Raw genomic sequence first — 23,534 nt, 5'->3', positions numbered from 1 at the left:
TTTGTGATAACACATCTGAGATTTTGTCGCATGAGTGACTCAAAACATAAAAGTACATTAGGTAATGACTGGATCTTGATCCTCTTTCAACTAGCAATCTGAGGTACTGGCTCCTCTCCAGCAGAGCAGGTCTTGGGTCTGTGAAACCTTCTCTGAGTCTGGGTCTGAGAGGACTTGAGAACAGTCTAGAGGTCAGAGCTTGAGCATTTTATATTACTAAGGTAATTAGCATTGTAGGACTCCATACAGACCTTTATATACGTCTGTGTGGTCTTTATGTGCATTGCCGTCAAACAGCAAATTAAACATGAAGGTGCAGTTTTTTGCAGACCAGTAAAGATCTTTAGTCCTTTTCAGAAAAATACTGCAGACCACAATCCCTGGTAGTCTAGTCCAGAGGGGAAACTGGAGTCCGGTCGGGATACTGAACTGGTTCAACCAACAAGCACCTGACCGAGAGAACACCAGAGATAACCGAGGACACGTGCACACACACAGTTTGGGACTGCAGGGGAGACAAACACAGTCTCAAAAACATAGAGTTGATGATCCTGAGCACCGTTTGTCGCAGCGGTGTGTGCAACCAGCAGAGCCACGTCAACGTTTCCTTGTGCACCGGGGAGATTCAGATTTTTAGAGGGTTTAGACGAAATAAAGGTCAACAAACACCCAATAAAGCAGATTTTACCACTGCAGTAAACTGATACAATTCTAATATTGTTATTACAATTAGATCGGAATAGCATGGTCACTGTATGGCTTACATTTTCTGCATGGGAAATAATAAAGCTATAGTTAGTAAAACTATCCCAACACAGACTCATTTTAGTTTCTTTAGGAAAAAGTCTAGTTTAGTCCTCAAATATAAAACTTTATAGAAAAATAATCAACTTTTCAATGCATGCGAAAAACACACAGAAAGTTCATGCAAGCTTTGATTTCTTGTTTGACAACTAATAATGCTACAGCAATGTGAGCAGTGTGAGGATAGAAAGTAGGATGAGGAAACAAATAAACAATAAGAATAAAGAAACGTACGAGTGCCGTTGTGTGGCCAAGTCTCCTTTCAAAAGCAGACTAATCTGTAACGACTGAATGGCTCCATCTAGTGTACAAAAGAAGAACGACAGCGAATTTTAACCGAGGAGCATAAAGGGCGTTTCAACTGACCTTCATGTTTTACGCTGCAGTGTAGCTGGTTTATATGTAGACTGATTGTAAGTCTGTGTGTATTAACCCAAATGAAAACTGTATTTTATATGTATATTATGTCTATTTTTGTAGTGTTCTTTATATAAGCAAACAAGCAGTTCTGGGCCCATTCATTCATGATATCGAAGTGCATCCCTGACTGAATATACACGCCTGCATTTGTAGATTACATAATTAATATGATTACGACGAAGTCAAAGGGTTCAGTGTCTGTCTGTCTGTCTGACCTGCCTGCTGACCTGTTCATATTGTAATTTGTTTTTTATTACATTATGTTAAAGCCTGCTTGCTTACATTGTCATGAGTCCTGTTTGATCGAGCTGACAATAAAAAGGTTACTTAAAAATAATAAGTTACTGCAACATGAGAAACCTCACAACACACAGCGGTTTAGGGAAAATAACTGGCATTTATTAATATGAAACATGACCTTTAGTCAAGTAAAAATAAATAATATACAGTCACATTCATCTCAGCCTGTTATTCTCTCTGGAGGATCCATGTTGTCGTCTGCAAACATTTCTTATTTCTTCTCCTCCTGCTCCTTCTTGTCCTTCTGTTTCTCCTCTTCCTGTCGCTCACGGCCAAACTCAACCACTAAAGGTTTCCCTAGCAACCGGTATCCATGGACCAGCTGCAAGGCTTTCTCGGCTGTTTCAGCATCTGCCAGAAGAAAACAAATACACTTAATAACAGATCTAAGGTGTAATGGAAAGAACACAGCTTAGATCATTACAGCTGCTGGTCACTTTGGTCCAGAGTGAAACGGATTGCCGTCAGACCTGTTACACACCATCGCGACCAACAATTATTTTTTTCACCCCTTGTACGTGAGAAACTGCTTCTCACCTGGCAGAGTGATGAAGGCTTGACCCTTCATCCTTCCAGTCAGCAGGCGGTAAAGGACTGGCGGCCCATTTTCCTGCTCGTACCTGGAGAACAGCGCCACCAGCTGGGCCACAGACGCCCGTGCACACAGGTTCTTTACACACAGCACCTACAGTGATACGGACAACATCACACACACTTTCAGTACCACAGACATGAAACGTACACATCCAAAATCTTAACTTATTATTTTACCTCATGTCCTACCACTGTCACACTGTATATCTAATGTTATGAGGGTGTGGTGCAGATGTGCCAGTATACAACAACCATCATCCTTTTCTTCTGACAGACTGAAACAAGTCCAATTTATGAGTCAGTGCTTGTTAAATGACTGTGAGAGGATTTATTTCATTTTAATGCTTCATTTGCAGAGCATCAACAGTCTCAGTGAGGTGCCCATATGACCATTCAAATTGTTTGTTAATAATACGCAATTATTCCCCCTGTTGATACTGGCCATCAGGGTCCATTCCTAAAGCAATTTCAGTGGAAGTGACGGGGGACAAAATCAACAGCCCTCAGGAGAGGGTCACAATGGACACATCACATCCACTGACCAGCCTGTCCTCACTGGTGCCCTCTGCTAGAAGATACAGGGTTCATAAATCATGCAGCTGCAACTAATGATTATTTTCATCAGCGAAGTCAACCAATGTCAATTCATTGATTAACTGTTTGGCCTATAAAATGTTAGAAAATGCCCAAAGCCCAAGGGGATGTCCTAAAATCTTTTCTTTTTCTTAGTTTTGCTCGCAACCCAAAGTTTCCTGTCATAGAGGACTGAAGGAACCAGGTTCATTAACCCTAAAGATCACCTGGTTTACACAGTAACAAGATGTAGCTGGTAGATCTAGCTGTTAGTACCTTGGAGGGTTTCCCCGGCTGGTAGTTTCTGAACCTCGGAATGCTCCGGATCCCTTCTTCAGATTCACGGTTCTTCAGGATTTCTTCGTCTGAGATGGTCTCAATCTCCCCTCTGACAGTCAGCGGACCCCCTGACCTCGGCGTCGCCGCTACGCACAGACTGCCGATTGGCTGGCTTATATCTATCTGCGTTGGAGCAGCCAGTGGGGGTTTACCCGGTCTGTTCGGCTGCTCTGAGGTGTCTGACCTCGACTCTGGCAGCACTGACCAGCTGCTTTTCTCACCCTGCAGTTCAGATTGACCGTCAGAAGCTTCTTTTGATTGGCTGTTGCCTCTCTGCGAGTCATGTGATTGGTCAGATACAGTTCTGTGTGTAGGCAGGTGTGATGCTCCACTTGTTTCTCTCTGAGAGTGCTGTTGTGAAGCTTGTTGTCTCCCCTTCATGAGAACATCTCTGTAGAGAGAGTCCATTGGATCAGACGACGACGACTCCCCCTGCTGGCCTTCCTGGTTATCTTCGTCTGTGAGCAAAAATACAACAACAACACAATTGAGATGTTATGACACACACTTAAGGGACATGACAGTAACTGTATTCCTCTCCTCTGTGCTGTTGGACAGTTTTATTTATCCTCCTGTTTTCCTACTTTACTCATTCTATTAGAAAAGTCTATGTCATGTTCCAAACTTTTCTCTCCTGTGATCATTGCAAAGATCACAGGACATTGGATTTCAGTGATTATATGGCATATTTTGGGGAAAATCTGAAAAATAACATCATTAAAAAGTCAGTGAATGAAAGCTATGTTGCCAATCAAAATACAGGCCAAACAGCAACTTATTGAATTCCACACTAGCAGTTGCATGAAGAAACCACGACATATTGAAGACTTCTAAAACTGAACTGGAGATTATGGAAGGCTATAATTTGAGGCCTGTAGATAACATCATTTTATCTTTCTAGGAACTTTGTTCTAAAGCTGTTCATGAAACTGAAGTCTACTTTAATGTTAAGAGTTTCTGGGTCAGAAGAACTGTTAAATGACTGAAATGTGACAGCAAATGTGTCTCTCTATTACTCCTTCTGACATCTCTTTTATCAATTCACCGTTTTGTCATTACAAAATGTTCAGCATGTCCCTCATCGGTCGGCGGACCCTGTTTAGTTGACAGCACTCTGTACCTCTGTGGTAAAGCGCAGTGAGGAAACCCAGGCGATCATTCCCCTGGAATAGCGCTCGTTCGATCTCCATCTCCCGGCGCGACAGAGGCCGGCTGGCGGCGAAGCGCTGTGGGCGGGACAGGAGCTCGGCCCTGGCTTCAATCTTGTCTCTGATCACCTGCAGGCGCTGCTGCTTCGCACCTGGAGCTGCACACACACCATGGGACTGTTTGGGCACGCAGCCGGGAGACAGACATTAGTGTGAAATCTGGTTTATATTAACAGTTATACGTTTAAATGTTTCAGTAATGTGTTGCTTAATATTGTGTGTAAGTATCAGCTGTCACTTTTGGAGATTTGGAATAATTACATTTGTATGTATGTGGCTACATTTAAAGAATTAATAAACAGATCATAAGGATGTAAATAAAATGAGTTCGACCTCTATTTCTAAGGTTTTTTTTGGCCTTACACTACGAGTAAATTTAGGGTTTCCAATCCATGCGACCTGAATGTGTATCGATTAAGAAAACAGGAGGAGAACATCCACGCTGTTCTGCTCCACCTCTCCATCGCCAGCAGGTTTTACCTTCTCTGGTGCATCTCTGCTCTGCCACAGCTGGATCTCGGTGTCGGTCAGGCCCAGTTCTCGCAAGCTGGCCAGCTCCTGCTCCCCGTCCTGCAGGGCCTGGAACTGGGACAGACTCCTCACTCCAGCTGCCTGTTCCCCAAACGGCCGGTAGAGTGCCGACGGGGCGAAGCACTGCCTCTTGGCTACACATCTGTAGGACAGGATGTGTTTCAAAGGGAGATCTAAGGCTTTTTGCAAACACATTTTGATTCAGTCAAAGTCTCACAGCCTAACTGTTGTTTCTGATGTTTTACAGAACTGACTGATAAAAGGACGGCTGAGTAAGAATATGTAGCCCTGAGGGTTGTGTATAAAACATCCTCCAGGCTGCTCTGTGGGACACTGGGAAGGCAACATAACAGCATTTTCTATAAAGCACAGAGAGCTCTGGAGGGAATAAAGCTGCAAACACTGCTGTCTTTTCCCACTGAGCTGCTCAGGAAGGTTTTATTAACACTGCTTATTGTTGTTTTATAGTCGCTGTGTGACGTCAAGGGAGAGGTTAACCATAATCTGTATTTGAATAAAGCTCTGGACAAATATTTTTGGAAGCAACAGAGCCAACACTTTAACCCTGTGTTTAAAAATCAAACTGATCATCATACAGATTCCTGTTTTGAGGGAGGAATTTGATTGATTATTATTATATATTATACAGTTAAAATGTATGCCATGGAGAATGGCTATAGCTTTTATCTGCTAAATTGAGCTGAATTAAACGAAAAAGAAAATATTTACGGAAATTATTAATGGAAGTGTCAGAATATATAAATACTAAATAGGCTTTTACTATTTGTAAGGTCAGATATTGCCTTATAGTAGCTAGAGTTTTATGCTACTGTCAAGATCTATCTTCACTTGAAATCTACACATTTTACTACAGAATATTTTTGCGTGTTAATTGTCGGGTATTTTTAACAGAATGTACTGTGACATTGGTCCCACTGTGCTGACAACATTAAGCAAGAGCTTGTATCGTGGTATATTTTGTATCTACAATTTGTCCCGACCACAGTGGGTGTTTGCATGACTGCGAGAACAATCTAGTTGGCAAACAAAGAATGTGGCCATAGGACAAAATATAGTGCTAGACTGTAAATCCATATGGAAACAAAACATTCCCATAGTTTATTATCAGGGAATGTCCGTGGAGGCTTGGACTGAACTTTCTCCACACATTCTAATGTTGTGTTTTTTAATGTCGGACCCATCTTCTGGAGATACAAAGACAGAGAGAAGAAAGTTTCTGACCGTTCGATGTCAACGTCAGTGTGGAGCTGCTGCAGCAGGAGGCTGTGAAGCTGCCGCTGGCCTTCCGTCTCCTGCTCCTCCAGCAGCGGGCCGTCCTCACAGGATTGCCGGCTCACTCTGGCCAACACAACACAAAGACATCAGCTCAGACACTGATGGTGGATGCTTATACAACAGTAGGAAAAGGACACATCCACAGCCATCAACAGAGTGTTACTTTCAGGTTCTGCCCTTTGGTGGTGGCAACTAACTATTATTTTCATTACAGATTAATCTGCCAGTAATCCGTAGATTACCGATGAATCTGATGATCGTTTTTTCCTATAAATCAAATAACTGTTTTTTTCCCCCCACTAAAAGTTCAAAGCCCAAAGACATTTAGTTTAATCACAAAAAAATGACTTACATGATTAAAACATGATCAAAATAGTAGCCAATTGATTTTGTTTATAGAACAATCACTGGATTGATTGATTGATTATATAACATATTTCATTCTTACACTGTTTATACTGAGGTAAGGATCTCTTTAAAATCCTTAGGTGTATGAAGCCTTTACAGACAATGTTTCACATCAATATGGGATTTACAGGATTTCTGCATCAATGTCTTTAAGTAATTTAATTCTTAAGGTGTTTAACACTGTCAAACACATACATTCCCATCTTTTATTCTATTTATAAACACAGAATTAAATGTTAAATAATGGGAGATTTTATCCACATCGCCCAACCCAACTCCTGTCCAAAGTGAACTAAAGAAAAGGTGTAACCTAGAGAGCTGTGCAGTGGGAATACATTAAACTCCATGTGTTTTTCCAGGTTGACATTAAGAAAAATCCCAGTAAGGAGCCAGTGAAAGGTTTACAGACCACCTTAGCGTTAACTGGCTTTAGAGAAACAAGGAAGAAGGTTGACGTAACGTAGTGTTTTACTTCTTTCCTACTCCCTTTCGGACATGATAATAATAATAATAATAATAATAATAATAATAATAATAATAATATGTATTTATGTTGTTTATTTGTTGTATAGTTAACTGTTATGTGATTATCTCCAGGGGTAAACTGGAGGAGCACAGCAGCCAGAGACAGACGGAATGTGTTAAGTAATGAGTGTATAGGTTAATAAAAAGTACATTTCCAGTTTAACAGTATCTTAAAATAAAATAAAAACACGACAGCAACAGAGTAGCTAACGCAAGCTTAGCTTGGCTGTAGCTATCTCCATGACAACGGCGTCACCTGCCTGACGTAAAGGCGACGCAACGACTTTAAACTGGTATTTTCTGGTGACACTGGTGTCGAAGCAAGTCTTAAAAACCAAACCAGTTTGATTCCAGTGCCACAATTACTCTAAAACCACTGGAACAGCACACCGACGTCTGAAAGGTTTTGTTTACCTTCGCATGTTTCCGCCTTCCTTGTACTTCCGGTTCCGGCGTGTGGCATCACGGGAAATGTAGTAGAATCCGTCACATGAACAATAATAAACTAAAAAGATAATGGCACATGTTAGATTTGGTGCATTTTAATGTGAAAATAGAGACATTTGTATTATATGTAGTGCAGGAATAATAATAATAATAATAATAATAATAATAATAATAATAATAATAATAATGCTAATTGAAAAGCCTGTTAGGTAAACAGATGGGTGTTTCTTTAACTGTACTTTCTGTTCATACCAGAGCCAACCTCAATGTGCTGCAGGCATATTTTCTGTCATTAAATATCTTATAAATAAAAAACACATAACACTCTTTCAAGAGCCAAACTCCGCTTCATTAGAAAGGGTGTGGTTATAAAACACCCGTGTTTCATCAAACTTGGCTTGCCTTCCCTCCATCTAGGCCTATACGAGGCGGGTTTTTTTTTTATTTTATTCTATCAAACGTAATGCTGCAAAGCCTATATAGAAACCGCTCCTACCCTGCCCACCCAGCTTAAGTGTCCTCAATTAGCCTGCTGGGTGACGTCAGTAAGGTGACATGGGTGCCTCTCTTCACCATCTCTGAGCAATAAGCAGCCCGCCGCTGCAGCATGCCACTAATAGATGGGGGGGGATACATGGATGCGAGCAGAGCCGTGCTGGTTCGCATGCAGCTGACATCGGCCATGCATTAGTGCGCGGTTCTGCAGCAGCTCCTCTCCTCCTCGCTCGCCTGCCTTGCAGCCGGTGTCGGGTCGCCGGCAGCTCGGCTCCTCTGCAGGGCTGCAGGGCTGCGCAGCTCCTGACTGACAGAGAGATGAGGGGTGGGGACGCAGGGTGGGGTCACAAGCAGGGAGAGGCGGAGGAGGAAAAGGCAGAGAGAGAGAGCCCAGCCCTTGAATACACGGCAACAACACGCCGTCAGAGAGAGGGAGAGACACACAAGAGAGACTGGCTGTTTTTTGGGGGGAGCAAAGGGAGTCTTCGACGCTGCGGATATGAACTGAAACAGAAACACTGGAAGAGGCAGGGATCGTGTTTCCTATATCCCGAAAATTTACTGTAAAGGTGGAAAACTAGCACCCCCCAAAAAACCCTCCTCTCTCCCTAACAGGTCTTATTCAGATAGAGCTACACCCAAAGCCCCGACCGACCCCCTCCTGCTCCTGCTGCTCCACCCCTCCGCCGCTGCACCGCTCCGGCAACCGAGATGCACACGGAGACCCGTAACAAGAAAGTAAGTGCACGTTATTGACTTTGCCCTGGTCAATGAAAAAAAAAAAAAAAAAGAAAAGAAGAGAGAGAGAGAGAGAAACATCTATCTGCGTGGATGATCTGCCTGTACACAAGCAGAGCTGACATTGTCATGTGCCAAATATGAATGTCACTGAGTATATTCGTATAGAAGAGTCAGCTGCGAGTGGATCCCTGCAGGCAGGGCAGTTTATTTTGCAATTAGTGGAAGAGTTTTGTAACAACGACCTCATTGCATTGCAAGAACAGCACGCTGAGAGCGCTGTCATTTCCACGGTTTATACGGAAACCTCTCTCTCTCTGCCTCTCTCTCTCTCTCTCTCTCTCTCTCTGTGTGCGAGGTTAATTCAGGTTCAATTTTAAATGCTCTGTGATCTCTGAGAGGCAGGAAGGAAACGGAAGGCAGAAACTGCAGCTTGTAGGACACCATCTTAGCTTTTAAAGGGCCAGCAGCCCCCTGAAACACACACACACACACACACACACACACACACACACACACACACCCCTGGGAAGCAGCCAGGTGCACTGCCTCCAGCTACACACACTGCATGGGCCCTGCTGCCGACTTGTGCCTTTTAAATGAGTCTTTGCCTCATCAGGGTATGTTTATGTGTCAGTCAGGCTGGCATACTCCTAAAGTAAATTCAATCTGGCGGGTGATCAGACTGTTGAGCTGAAAGCAAACACCAGTGTCCACTCTGCAGCTCCAGATCTGTCTGCTTGATGGTTTTCGCAGCAGATGATGGAGACAAGTTTCAGTTTGGCGCACAACTTCCTCAAGTTCCTCAGATAAAGGACGTGAACTTTGACCTGCGGATTTGCATGGTCCGACTAATAGTGGCGATTGTGTCTTGTGTTTGAGCATGGATTTGTTTAATGGAGTCCACTTGCAGACCGCACACTGCAGTATCGCTCCTGCTCTGTTGGTCATTTTATGATGTTTGTTAACTTCACTTTTGCTCTGTTCCATATTTTGTGCGTTGGAGCATTGGTGACATCACATCAGCGTGGAGTGGGGGTCAATTTTGTTGACCTGAAGACAGGTTTGACCTAATCGTCACTCTACTGGGGCTACGACTACCCATATTTTCCCTATCAATTATCAAGTTTGTTAACATAAAATGTCAGAAAATAGTTAAAAACGTCCATCACATTCTCCTGAAAAGTCTTAAAATTGCACAACCAACAGTGCAAAACCCAAAGATATCCAATTCATAGTGATATTCAACAGAGATAAGAGTTAAATCCTTACGTTTAAGAAGCTGCAACCTGAGTGTGCTTCATAAATAATGTTTTTAACGATTGCTCTTATTAAAATTCATTAACTGACAGCAGTTCCAGTCTTACACTCCACTGAAGTAAAGTTTAAAGTTTGCAGCCTGCAGCCATTTGTATGACATTGCTCACAAGTTGCAGGCGATGCTGGTATAAATTACTTGGTGCAGGCGTTTGTCTAATAAGCCTCTGCAGGCGTGGAAGCCAGTTGTGGCCGTTCGGTTTGGTCCTCCCCTGCAGTTGTGTGGACACATCGAGTTTATTGACTTCAGAATGGGATGTAATATACTTGGGCGGCTTCCCAAAAGCTAACGGCTCATTCTGACACCATAATAGTTTACTAGATTTACTATGCAGATCCTTTGCACTGCTTTGCACCAACCCTGAATTTCACACACTTTTCTCTATAAATCTCTCTTTTTTTAGGGTATTTCTACAGACAAGTTGGCGATTGTTGTGTTATGTCGACTGTTGTTGTATTTGCTGGGTGGTCAGTAGACTGTAAAATGGAAGTAATAGCCAACATTGTCAAGATAACAGGGACAAACCTGTCTCAGAGGTATAACTGCTATGGAAGTTGTAATAGGTAATCTCATCAGTGGTGTGAAACCAAAAAGAGCCAATGTTCCAGTAAGGTTCCCTAACTGGCAAAGATGACTAAAACAGAGATGGAAAGGATGTTTCATCAATTCAGAAAGTTTTCTTCCTTATCTAGATAGCCAACACCACGGGTTAGTGCTACTGGTCTTCATCATATCTCTTAAATATCACATTTTTTTCCACTGAGCTTCACCAGAGCAGCTCCGCCTCCAGGTAAAAGTGGTTTAGCAGAGCTAGCGAGCTAGCTGTACCCTGTCTTAGTTTCTCTTTTGTAAAAATCTGTATGAAAGGTCAAAGTACTTTGGGCTCCAAGGCAAACATGTGACTCATTTGCTCAATGAAGGGCTTTTAACTGAAAGTGGAAACCAACAGATCTATCTGTAGCCTTGTGACTGAAGAAGACCGCTTTTATCCCTACGCCGCATAACCCTGCCATTTTAAATGTAGTAACCACAGTAAGTCACTTTCATTTGGCGAGGTGTTGTCATGACTACTCCTTTACAATTATAATAAGCCTCAATGACTCCATTAGATACAAGAGGGGCATTTATGATATTATATTGCATGTCAGTAACCCAGGCACTGCATATGAACACCAGCACAGTCACAGTCCATCTGCAGAAATGTGCAGCAAGTATCGCACTGGAACACTTAATCCTCTGTAGGTTTCAAACACAGTGGAAAGGGTGCAAGCAGAGCACTGAGCACAGAGCTAACTGCTACATGTTGGTGTTACGGCTGCACAATTGATCGAAATTGTAATTGCAATATGGCCAAATTCAATATTCAAATAGTGGGAACTGCACACTTTTGATAAAGGTAATATCCAAAACAGCATTATAATGAAGTACTGTAGAGCTGCAGAGTTGCTCTGGCCTACAAATCTTATTATCCAGATGCAAAAAAACATGATTGTTGGGTCCTCACCCAAAGGTTTCTACAGTGAAAGCGAAAATGATACAGAAATTGTAATTCCTACTAATCATGAGTCATATTGCAATTGTAATAGCTGTCGCAATGTAATTGTTTCAGCCCTAGCTAGTGTTTTTTCCTGCTACCTTTGAGTCTAAAACACATTTAAAACCAAAAGTTGAAGCAGCAGGATTGAGGGAGGGGAAAAAAAAGGCTGCTTCAGTCGTGGCAAACACTGGAAGAAGACATAGATGTGTTTACCAGTTGCAGGCAGCAGCGTAACTTAAAGCGGCTGAGCCTTGCAAGTCAAAGTTATATGGCAAGTGTGTTAAATTAAAATCAATGTCAGTTAAAGCTTTGACTTTGCAGTTCACATGCTGTGGGGGTCTATGACAGTTTACACAGAGCTCTTCACTGGTGCTGTTGGTTACTGTTATCTGAGATCCATCACAGGTCCCATCGTGATCCAGGTTGGAATTATTTTCTGTATAACCGGGGCTGGTAGTGTCCCCTTCTGTTGCTTGTATCTAAGTGTCATATCCCCCAAATGGATCCAAGTTTTTTTTTAGGCACATGACGAGTGTGAACTGTGAAGTGCTCTTTATTTGGGTCTTTTAATGTTTTTGATCGGGTTTTATTATCCTCAGATTTCTCTGCAGATGTCTTCTGTGTGGCGTCTTCTCCTCAGTGGAAAGAGTTTCTGTAGGTGGCACACTTTCTCATTCAAACTGCCAAATGTTCTCCTGTTTATGCTAGACAAATCAGACAAATCACCCTGCCTGTGTGGTGGAGAATGTTTTCTCTTATAAAGAGCTGCGTAACAGGTACTGTCTACAACAGTGACTGCAAAAGCTTTTATGAACTATAATTAGAACAGTTAAATACATATTCAGTCAGTCGATTGTAGAAAACCAGACATTTATTTACACTTTTTAAATATTGTGGGTTATTACTTTAAATTATGTGTTGCTTGTTTAGACGTAATAAGTTAGTGTAATATTGTACAAATAACAGCAGGTAAGATGAATATGACCACACAGTAACAGTAGTGATACATGTGTGTAAAATGTAAGAGGACTGTTAATTCTCTGAATGTGTAGAAACACTCCTCCAACTCTTTCTTTCTTTCTACTCGTTCTTACTTTCTGTCTTTACTTCTACCTTTGACCCAGATAACTGTTTTTGACTCTGTGGGAGTGGAAATCAATTTCATCCCGTCACAGTTAAGACTGTGCATTATTGGAAGTGTAGTTAACTGATAGCAGTGCAGGGATTCTGCATCACAATGGCACAACTGAGCATGCTCCATGGTGTGTGTGTGTGTGTGTGTGTGTGTGTGTGTGTGTGTGTGTGTGTGTGTGTGTGTGGTGATCAGCTGGGCTGCAGACGCGAGAGCAGGGTCAGCTGTACATTCCTGGGCAGGGCATCGGCAGCAAAGGGCCCTTGAATACAAAGTCTGCCTGTGTGTGTGTGTGTGTGTGTGAGAGAGATGGTGTGTGTGTGTGTGTGTGTGTGTGTGTATGTGTGTGTGTGTGTGTGTGTGTGAGCAAGTGAGAGAGAGAGCTGATGCTACACAGTAGGCAATGATTAACTCTGCTGAACAAAGTTTGATCAAACTACTGAGATAATGGATGTATATGTCTATCCCCCTTCACACTACACTACACTACACACACACACATATTATGTACACACATGCACATGTTACTGAGTTGTCAGCATGACATGGATGGATGGATGGAGAGGTCAGAACCGGCCAGTTGTTGCCAGCGTGTCACCCCAGCCTTACAAATTCAGTGAAAAGAGCAGTTAACCGCGCAGCTGTTCCCCGGTCAGATCGACACTTACATTATAGTTTGATGAAATGAGGGGAGAAAATATAAATGTTCTTCTTCTTCTTGCCATCTTATCAGCATCTGGAACATTTTCAGCAGTTGTGAACTTTCTAAACTGATTGACACATTGGTGCAGGTGAATTGCATGTTTCAGCTCATCATGCTTTACAGCACTGCTAACTAGGGTAGAAGAATCTTGCCATACCATGTATCACGATACAGGGGTTATGACTCAATTTACTGCGATGTATTCCAATACTGTAAGCGGTGTGATATATATTGCATATGCATACATCAACATCATAGCCTTAAGTTTACATTTACAACACTGCTATCTTATGGTTGGTGGTTGAAGCCCAAAAAACAATACAGTGTTTTTCAGAACATACATACAATATAGCAATAGGATATTTTTCAATATTTTGTTACACCACTGTTGACTACAATCTGCTTGTTACAACAAGTACCATATGTTTTCTGTTTCATTTTGATGCTTCTATGCAACCATTTGTTTCAGTTAATTTCAGTACATCATAAAAAGTACATCCTAAAAACCAACTTGAAGAGACTTGTAGTAGCTGCTGTGTATAGGTTGTTCAACACAGTCACCTTTATCTTTTGTCTAGTCCTGTTATGTTTTGCATGGCAATGCAGCAGGATTTGCTTTGAATTAGAGTTTGCTTATAGGCAACCAAAACATCCAGTATGTCCATATACATATGTCTGTGTATCTACAGACTATTTCTAAATGCAGTCAGACGCAGGAGGAAATGTATTTTAACGCAGGTTTTCCGTTTGTGTCATTTAGATGTTACTTCGTAGTATTAGTTATGTTATTGTTTCACATAAATCAGTCCCTCCCTACCTTTAGCCACAGGTATGTGTTAGTTACGTCAGAATTTGGTTGAGTCAGCTACTAAACTCTTAGAAACACTCTTAGAAACCTCTGTCAGGTAATTCCATGAAAGTCATATCATTTTTTTGTTTCACACTCTTCCTCACCTAAAATCGTTTCAGAACCATATTTTTGTGAACCGTTTAGCTGTAATACAAGATTGTGTGTGACCAGGCGAGCCGCCATTGTTTCCTGCTGTGGACGAGTCGATATTGTGCAGCCACTGTAAAATTCTTCCTCAGACTTCTCTCTTTAAAAAAAAAAAAGAACCCAGAGTTGTCAAATATAGACGAGAGGACAATACATCTGAAAAACAAGTTGCGTTCTCTGGCATGCAACTGTCACTGTCTGTTCACTGGAAATATTGATTCCAGTATTTCTGTTGTTCAGTCCACCCACGCACATACATTATATTCCACTTCTGAATGAAACTAGTTTCCAGCACGGCTGTGTTCATTGTGAACAGGTTTGCATTGGTCTCTGGTTGAATTACTTCTTGTTTTTATGTGTGTGACTTTGCAGGATTGTGGGTTAAAAACAAAACTCCTTTGACCACAACCTAGTTGTACAGTCATACCGTGGTTCAATCAACCTTATTGCACCATAGAGTGGATTCTGCACCATCTATGTTCAAACCGTCTCTTAATGTTCAGAGAATCTACTTGTGGAAGAATTGATGTGTTGCTAGAGTATCGAGCACGATTTCAATTAAACAAAAACTTTGTTCGGGTAGCGGTGACTCCGCCGTAACTGGCAGTACATTTTGGGAAACTACTTTTGGGAAGGTAGAAGTAGTTTGTGACAAAGTAGGTGCACCAAAAAATACATTACAACATTTAATCGCAAAAAAGAACTTTGTTGGATGCCATAAATCGATCCTTTGTAACGATATAAAAGTATCCAAGGGTGCATTTGTAATTTAAAGGCACTCGTGACCTGGAGATCAGGAGTCTCATGCTTCACTGACTGAGCTAAGGGCGCTCTAATAAGCGTACGGTAAGTGTTTTCCAGGTGGTGAGGAGGTGTCGGAGCTAACCGGCTCACTGCACTTTTCCATTTTCCATTTTATGCGATGCTCTCATTCAGAGTAATTTACGGTGTGCCCAGCAATACAATAAGCTTCACTTCTCTGATCACCAACATTAAGGGCGAGCAGGAGGGACGAGTGCGAAGGGTTGGATGACAGTGTGCTGACAGAAATGTCTCTTGTATCCTCGTGCGGAGACGTTGACATGCTCCCTGGCAGAAGCTTGTACTAACCATAAAGAGTATATGTGTTTGTGTGAACCGACCCAGCCGAGTGGGTGACTGGTTAGTTGGCCAGCTGGCTGCCTGTCTGTCTGTGTGTGTGTGTGTGTGTGTGTGTGATCTGAGTTTGTGTGCGACAGAAGAGATAAATGAGAGTGGGGGTATGAGGAATGGACTGGGTGAGTTAGGGCCAACGCGAGGGTCGTTGGTGGCGCGTGGCGTTTTGGTCGGGTCATTGAGTCAGCTGAATCACTGACAATTAATGGGAACCAGGTAGTCTGGAGAGCAGTAAGGAGGTAAATGTCAGATCTGTGCTTTTCATTAGTCTACATTCCACTATAGAGCCAAACAGAGCTGCACAGAGTTACAATTTTAAACCTTCCTATTCCTGAAAATGATGTCTTTTTGATCACAGGCTGTACAGATAGGTGTAAATATAAACTTCAAACAAATTTACTGAAGGCTTTACTAGCAAGATCTACTATAAATTTAATAAATGGCATTAATTTTGTTTATACTATCCAGAATGGGGTTATGGTACCAACTGTAATCGTTGTTGTATAGTCACATGCAAACACTATGTGAAAAAAAAGCAGTTGCTTTTTCAGATGTCATCGGACCAGTCATGGGTTTTCAAGGGGCTGAAGGAACCTTTTTAATTCCTTGAAAACTAGTTACTGGGACAAAAAATTCTGTGTGGAAGTACGGCTTTAGTTTCAATGAAGGTAAATCTTAAAGCTACAGCACACAATGATATTTTAGACACGGCAAGGTTTGGAGAAGGCCCTTTTGACATGACAACGCCCCCATGCACAAAGCCAGGTCCATAAAGAAATGGCTTTCCTAGTTTGGTGTGGAAGAACTTGTCTAGCATCCACAGACCTCAACCCCATCCAACACCTTTGAGTTGAACTGGAACCGACTGTGAGCCGGACCTTATATCACCCAACATCACTGTTGGACTTCACTAATGCTCTTGTGGTTGAATGGGAGCAAATCCTTGCAGCCAGGTTCTAAAGTCTTGGGACAAAAGTGGAGGCCGTTATAGCAGCAGATTAATGCCCATGGATTGGGAACGAAATGTTCGCTCAGTCACATATTGGTGTAACGTCGGGGTATCCACATAGCTTGCAGAGTCTGGAGGAGGGTTAACAGACTTTGTTGCCCTGAATTCAGCAGAGCAGTGCAGGGGGGGAAGCTGAGTTGTTGGTGGTGTCACAGTGTCTTTTTTTTCTGTTTGCTGGGCGGCTTTGCTCAGGCTGGCCTGCCCCAGGGCTTCAGGGCTATTTATAGAGACACAGCACCGTTTATATGGTGAGTGCAGAGCAGAGTGGAGCTGGCTGATTCTCTTGTCACGGTACCAAAATTCAACCCTTAACACACCATTGCTAAGTTTAATATCTGAACATTTGAAGCTACAAATATAACAGTGAACACGATCGCAGCATCAAGCAATGTACGTACATGCTACAGCCATCTTCACACAGTGTTTATGCTGAGCTGTCGAGCTGTTGATCTGGCCTTGTTTTGGTTTCTCATCTTCTTCACCACCTCAAAGAGGGTTCAGACCTGGACCGAAGTGTGTTTGCTGTTAGCTGAAAAAATAGCACGTGTCACCATCTTGTCACCAGTGTGCACGGTGAATGCAGTGGAGGTGAAGGAGATTTCCGTAGCATCATGAAGATCTTGGTTCATCAGTACAGTGATAAATATTAATTGAGGCCTGTCAAATCTGCTGGACTTGTTTGCCTTGTTTAAAAGTTGAATTATGAGATAAACCCTCAGGAGTGTTGTTATTCGTTCAGTATTTATCAGATCTGTAAACAAAATAGTTCCTCGTTCCACTCCTGGCACCAGCATCGTCGGGATCCAGTTCAAGTCGTGATGGACTATTTGACTCTCTTACAAAATGAGGCAGACTGCAGCTTTGTCTTTTACAGGCCTCCTCCCACCCCTTTTTTTCACTACCACAGTCTACCATTTACGCCATCTGGAGGTGACACTGAATTTAATACAAATTCTGCCTCTAGAACATTGTTGAAAATATTTCGTATGTAAAGATCATCTAAAAAGCAGTGTTCATGCTTTTGGGGTAAGCCGTGACTGTTATAATGGTGAGAATTTTAAAACTTTTTCCCCCCTCTATTTTGGCTTTATGCCTACACTACAAAAACACTGTCAAATACATGGACACATTTAAAAGTTGGTCTCTCTTATTGGTCAGACATATGCATAGAAGTCAGATATTATATACACAAGCCCAAATATCTGAGGCCAACGTCAGGTGTTCACACAATTCCAAACCCAAGTGGAAGTGATGGAAAGGCACATGACCACATGGCATTTCTGTGAAGGTGTGGCAAAGTTCAAGCAGCCGGCCCGTGCACTCTGTAGCAGTCAAAGCTAAATGCAGCATTTCGATTATGGTTTTACCGTTTTGCCCATAAAAACAAGCTAAATTTGATTTGAGTTAACTGCTGGGTTTAATCTGATTAGATGGCTGGCTCGGTGGGATATACACAGACATAGAACTGGCAGCTGTTTGTGAATAATACACACCCAGACTGCCTGTGTCGGTCTTTCTTTCCATCTGTAACTTGCCTGTCAATCACCGACATGACAAGAAAAGCAGAAAAGGAGGTTGGTAGAAATACCGAGATGGAGAAGAGGGAGTGCGAAAGGTGGTGGAAGAGTTGGAAAAAAAACCTCTGTGAGCTTGTTTATACACATACTGAGTTCCTTGGAACAGCTTGGCCAACCCAGTAGCCATCTGTGTTGACTATACATTGAAGTGACAGTTTAACTCTGTCTGTCTTAATGTGCTAATCTGTCATCCTTGTATGTTTTGTGATTCTGGCAACATCTCAGTTCTCCAGTTTTCCTTCCTTTTTATTCCGAACAAACTGGAATTCTGAGGTAGTTACCAGGCAGGGAAGGTTTCGAGGTTCATTTTCTCCATATACAGTATTCAGTGTACAGCGGAATGAACCTGTGTGCTCCAGTGTACACAATAAAGGAAAAAACAGGCGCAAAAAAGAAACAAGTAAGCTGAAATGGGGTAGTTGAACACATATAAAATGTAAAAAACTAATTAAAACAAAACAATTCAACATAACAAAAAGGGATGAAAGCTTTTGAAAATGCTACAGGAAGTATGAATTTTACATTAACAGCTACATTCAAAAAACAAAATGTTTGTATTTTAGATGATCAGTCAGGCAGTCAAACATGTTGTTGCCCAAACACTGCACAGACGTAACCACACATGCATTCATTGAGATAAGCAACAGTTTAATATTAATATATATTAATATTTAAGCTTTCCTTCATTGGCCTGATGGTTACAGAAAACAATAACTTGAATGAATCATTTAGTTTTGAGGTCATATATTAAGCTCCCCCCCCCACACACACACACACACACACTTCTGAAATGACAGGGTGGATTTATTTACATATTGGTCTGATTGAGCTAGCAGTGAGTCAGTGTTTTTTCTGACTGTTTAATAAAACTTGAAAGGCTTCATTTGGGATTTGGAAAGTCTTGGCGGTTACTTTACTCTCGTACTTGTTCTTCCTCCTCCTCCTCCTCCTCCTCCCTGTTGGGTCACGGTCTCTCAGCCTCGCTCCATCCCACCCTCACCGTCGTTACTGTTAACTGAATGACTGGTTCTTCATGGAATGAGAGATTATATTAAGTTGGTTGGCTGACTCGTTAATTTACTGACTCGTTTTCTGACCATTTTATTGACTTGTTGGCATTTACTGACTGCCTTATTCAGCAGATTAAGTAAATATAAGTCCGCTCAATGGCTTTTTTTGGTAGTACAGTGAGTGACTGAATAACCACCGACTGACTGTGTGTGAAAGTGCACCTTAACACAGAAATCCCATGCATGACGAGGGACAGGGGCCACATACTCAACCGTTCATACCACACTGTCGGTCACAGTATTTACCTGTGACGAGACGATGCACAACTTTTGAAGATTTATCACGGTGGATTTATTTCTATTTTTGTTTGCTGAAGGTTTTGAGCAATCTATCTTTGAAATTTTGATCCCAATACAAGGGAGGTGACATTTGTGCCGGTCACAACACTGAGTTTCATTCACGCCAACCTCATGACTTGTAAAATCTTTGGTAACCCTTAAAAAATTGAAATAGTCATTTCAGAACAAATATCTGCAAAACATCCTCATCTCCTCTAGTCTTCCTGGTATCCCTAACGGTATGTTTAGTAGTTTTTTTAGTAGTTTAATGGAGCCCGGTGTGGCTGCTGTTTGTGGAGTTAGCGTCCAGAGTCTTCAGGAGAAAACAATACCAGCACTAATAGGAGGAACAGAGTTTAAGTTTATCTGAAGGTCATAAAGCTGCTGGGAGTTTGTCATGTGAGCTGCTGCTTCAGAAAGCACGGCTTTGTTAAGACTTTGGATTATAACAGCTCACGTCTCTTCTCTTTCTGTGTCACGTCCATGTTCTCTGGCATTTCTTCTTCTCTGCGTTCGTCTGTCTTCTCCTCGGTTTCACCTTCAGTAGTCCTTCTCAGCTTGCTTTCCCATCACATTATGGGATAAATACAGATTTCTGTCATGTGCTTTAAAATGGGGGGGTTCTCTGCTACACCAAATGAAGTATGTGTAAGCAATCCAGTCACATGCATTCAGCCCTTAGAAACCAATTAGTTGTTTTATTTCCAAATCTTCGTACGTTTTTCCAAATACATGTCTTTTTTTTATTTTTAAATTTGACAACATTTGCAACTCCACCCCTCCAGGTCCACCTGTCACTCCGAGCCAAGTATGTCTCTAAGTTAATATCTGTTTGGCGGTATTTCATCCACAGTACCTTTTTATGGCGGGACGACGGCGAATGTGCCAAAAACATTGTTGTCCTTTCTTGCTGTTGCATATTATAAATGTATCCAAAGGTTTCTGGCAGCTCCTGTTGGAAGTCGTAACACAGACAGATCCAGAGTCTGAAGATCATATCACCTGGAGGCTCAATTTTGTCATAATTCTGTGGAACTGGCATTGTGTATGAGCCTTCTTTCTTACGAGTCTGCACCGTAGTTTTCATTCATAGCTGAATATAGAACCTAGAACTGGCAGCAGCATCATTAAAAACAGCTTATCAGAAAATACAAGCACAGATACACAGATAGTATTATAAACCAGTGTGCAGTGTATTAGTGTGACATGAGCATTCATTATCATAATTCATTGATCTCTTACCAAGTGGCCTTCTTGGATTGTATTAAATCGTCTCACCTGTATCGTTAAAGAACACTTCCTCCCCGATATAGCCCCCTTGCCTTTTCTGGTCTGCGATTGTGCTGCTTTTGGGTTTCTGGACCACACCCTTGGAAAGTTGAAAGTAGAACAGATTTACAGCTCAGAACTGTAAGTGTGGAATTTGGAAATGGGAGTTTATTGTGCTGTATATGTATATCGACGTTATAACTCAACAGCCAGAATGCAGTGTGGTCTTTCCTCTTGTTAGCAAAGGGAAAAGGAGAGGAGAGGCTTTGGTACTGGATGTTCAAGGGAGAGGAAGTGTGTGTGTGTGTGTGTGTGTGTGTGTGTGTGTGTGTGTGTGTGTGTGTGGAGTGTGAGTGGAGTGTGAGAGTCCATGAGTGAGGATTCATTATTGGAGGGTTGAGTGTAGCTGAATGTGTGCTTCTGGTGGGAATGTGTGACTGTGAATTATGTGAATGAGTGTGTGTGTGTGTGTGTGTGTGTGTGTGTGTGTGGTGTGGAGGGTGGCGAGGGGTGGGGTCTGTCGAGAATGTGTGTTTGTGTGTGTGTGTGTGCATGCGCTTGTACACACATTCTTCTCAGTGGGCTCCTGTGAATGTTTGCCGCATGCCAGCGTGCATGCCCGTGTTTACGCACTTGTGTGTGTGTGGATTGTGTATGTGCATGCTTGTGTGTGTATGTGTGTGTGTGCAAGGATGTTGGCCGTGTCACCTCAGATTAGGCCATGATGCGGTGGTGGTGGTGGTGGTGGTGGAGAGTGACCCCCTACCAACCACGCCACAGTCATTAACAGGGGGAAAGAATCCCGTCGCCATGGCAACGGCGGCCGCGCTGCCAAAGCGACCACAATGAAAAGAAAAGGGGGACGTGGGAGGGGAAAGGAAGGAGGAGGAAGAGGCGGAGGAGGAGGAGAAGGAGGAGGAGGAGGAGGAGGAGGAAGGTGGTGAAGGGGGTTGGGTGGAGGTTGAGGTGGGGAGGGTGTGTCTGAAATTCTGTGTGTGTATGTGTGTGGTGAGAGATAGAGGCTATGGGAATGATAGAGAAACATAGAGAGTGGTGAGGATGATAGGGAGAGAGAGGGAGATGATCAGATAATCAGGTCACAGTTTCTCAGATGAACACACACACACACACACACACACACACACACACACACACACACGCAGGATTTATTGGAAAAATGATCCAGATCTTATATCTTGACGTTTTGGACATTTGTGTTTATTTTTACACCAGTGGAGCGACTTGAGATCGAACTGGAAGTGGAAACGGGGTTAAAGGTGATAGAGGTCAGCTAATCATTATCACATGACCACAGCAGGTTCCTGTCCACAGGGCACAGGGGATAATGGCACAAACAAAATAAATGCCTCCTTTTTTTTTCAGGGCAATTTTATAAATGTGAGCTCGTGTCTTGCGTGAACACAGTCGATACACTGAGAATGATGATCTAATATTTTTCCCCCTCAGTGTTACTCAAAACAAAAGGTTCTGAAGACAGGCTAAGTAAGCTCCGGGTGGTGCGTTTCATTCTGTGGGTCGACCATGACAACATTTGTTTAGAGTGAGAAAAGGGAACGTATTACATTTGTTAAGTTAGATCTTCTGTTTGTTTTCAAACTATTAGTCTGCGTTTTCATCGCAGCAGGAGAAACTCAGTACTTCCCCATTTGCTGCTTTTCCAAAATAATAAAGCGATTCCCGTAATTTTGGATAAATGCATCAGAGAACCACCTCATCTACCGTCATCTACTGTTTGTTTTTTTTACGCAGACTTTGGTGGTACTGATGCGTTTGTATGCAGTGCAATACATTGAGTGCATCTTCCTACAACAAGCAACAACTAACAGAGCGCTATAGTGCGAGTGTTTTCTTATTTTAATTGGTTGTAAGGAAGTGCAAGCCTGAGGTGACTAGGTGTGGTCGTAAAAGGTGGGATGTAAGCCTGCAGTGGAAGATGGGCGGCCAATCTGCAATCTTGACTACAGTGTGGAGTTCATTCTGGGATCAAAAGAGAAAAGAGCCTTGACTGAGGGTCCATTGAGTGATAAGAGTGCAGTGTTCTCCACGGTTTGACCATGGCTTGGACTTAGGAAGCAGCAGTTCTCTTCACTGCCCTTTAGTCTGCCACCAGATTCTTGAACTGGAGGCGAGCAGCAACAGGGAGCGAGTGAATGGAGAAGAGGAGTGGTAAGTGAGAGCTTTGCAAGGTTTGGTTGAACACCACATGGGGCTGCAGCATTCTGGACTAGCTGCAGAGGTCTGGTGGCAGAATGAGTCCAGACAGGAGCTGACAAGCACCTGGATGAATACTCCTCCGCCTCTTCACTCAGGAAGAAGTAAGTCCTTCTAAATTTGTACAGAAGGAATCTACAAGAGCTACTTGGTCACACCCAGGTTCCTTCCTGTCTGGGCTTCCATCGCCGCAGTTTAGTCACTTTTGATGGACTTGTCTCTGCATGGGAATCCTCAAGCTCAGTCTTATCCAATTTTAGCTTTAGGTGGTGCCTCGACATCTGCTCTAGATATCTGCCAGGCAAGAAGTGATACGTGCCTCCACCAGAGTGTTGGACAGATGGAGACATATGTGTGTGACATTTGTGTGACATAAAATGTTTTTAATTTATAATTTTTTTGGCATTACGCTTTATTTTGGATAGTGACAGAAAGAAGAGAGACTTGAAAGGCAGGGAAGAGAGAGGCAATGACATGTAGCAAAGGGCCGAGCCGTGCAGTGCACATCAACTTGATGGAGCCTGACCGAGCACTTCAAAAATGAAACAGAATCCCATTTATTAATACCATATGCATCT

At 42.5% G+C, this 23,534-nt stretch overlaps 2 protein-coding genes across 3 annotated transcripts in view; one reads left to right on the top strand and one right to left on the bottom strand.

Annotated features, from left to right (window-relative positions):
* Positions 1-1,601: 1,601 nt before the first annotated feature.
* On the bottom strand, positions 1,602-8,219 carry rbm41 (RNA binding motif protein 41). Its single transcript, XM_051399917.1, has 8 exons — positions 7,942-8,219; positions 7,413-7,503; positions 6,012-6,128; positions 4,719-4,911; positions 4,151-4,355; positions 2,968-3,488; positions 2,062-2,209; positions 1,602-1,875 (listed from the first exon to the last, which is right to left on the bottom strand). The coding sequence occupies exons 2-8, from the start codon at positions 7,418-7,420 to the stop codon at positions 1,736-1,738; spliced, it is 1,332 nt and encodes a 443-aa protein (XP_051255877.1). The 5' UTR covers positions 7,421-7,503; positions 7,942-8,219; the 3' UTR covers positions 1,602-1,735.
* A 122-nt stretch (positions 8,220-8,341) lies between these two features.
* The window catches only part of klf8 (Kruppel-like factor 8), a 68,742-nt gene continuing 53,549 nt past the window's right edge, over positions 8,342-23,534 (top strand). The window contains exon 1 of one of the 2 annotated variants that reach the window (XM_051399919.1): positions 8,342-8,678. In XM_051399919.1, the coding sequence (XP_051255879.1) occupies positions 8,652-8,678 (27 nt within the window). In that variant the 5' untranslated portion in view covers positions 8,342-8,651. The remainder of the gene's footprint in view (positions 8,679-23,534) is intronic. The other variant, XM_051399918.1, reaches the window with a different exon arrangement.

This window comes from Dicentrarchus labrax, unplaced genomic scaffold (genome assembly GCF_905237075.1).
Source record: "Dicentrarchus labrax unplaced genomic scaffold, dlabrax2021, whole genome shotgun sequence".
Lineage (NCBI taxonomy): Eukaryota > Metazoa > Chordata > Actinopteri > Moronidae > Dicentrarchus > Dicentrarchus labrax.
The sequence above is the reverse complement of the archived record's forward strand: the minus strand, read 5'-3'. Positions and strand labels throughout refer to the sequence as shown.

Excerpts from the sequence above, each read along its gene's own strand:
- rbm41 (XM_051399917.1), bottom strand. Across the intron at positions 4,356-4,718 it reads GCAGAGATGCACCAGAGAAG|TCCCATGGTGTGTGTGCAGC; the intron begins GTAAAACCTGCT and ends GTGCCCAAACAG. Across the intron at positions 1,876-2,061 it reads AGCCTTCATCACTCTGCCAG|ATGCTGAAACAGCCGAGAAA; the intron begins GTGAGAAGCAGT and ends TTCTTCTGGCAG.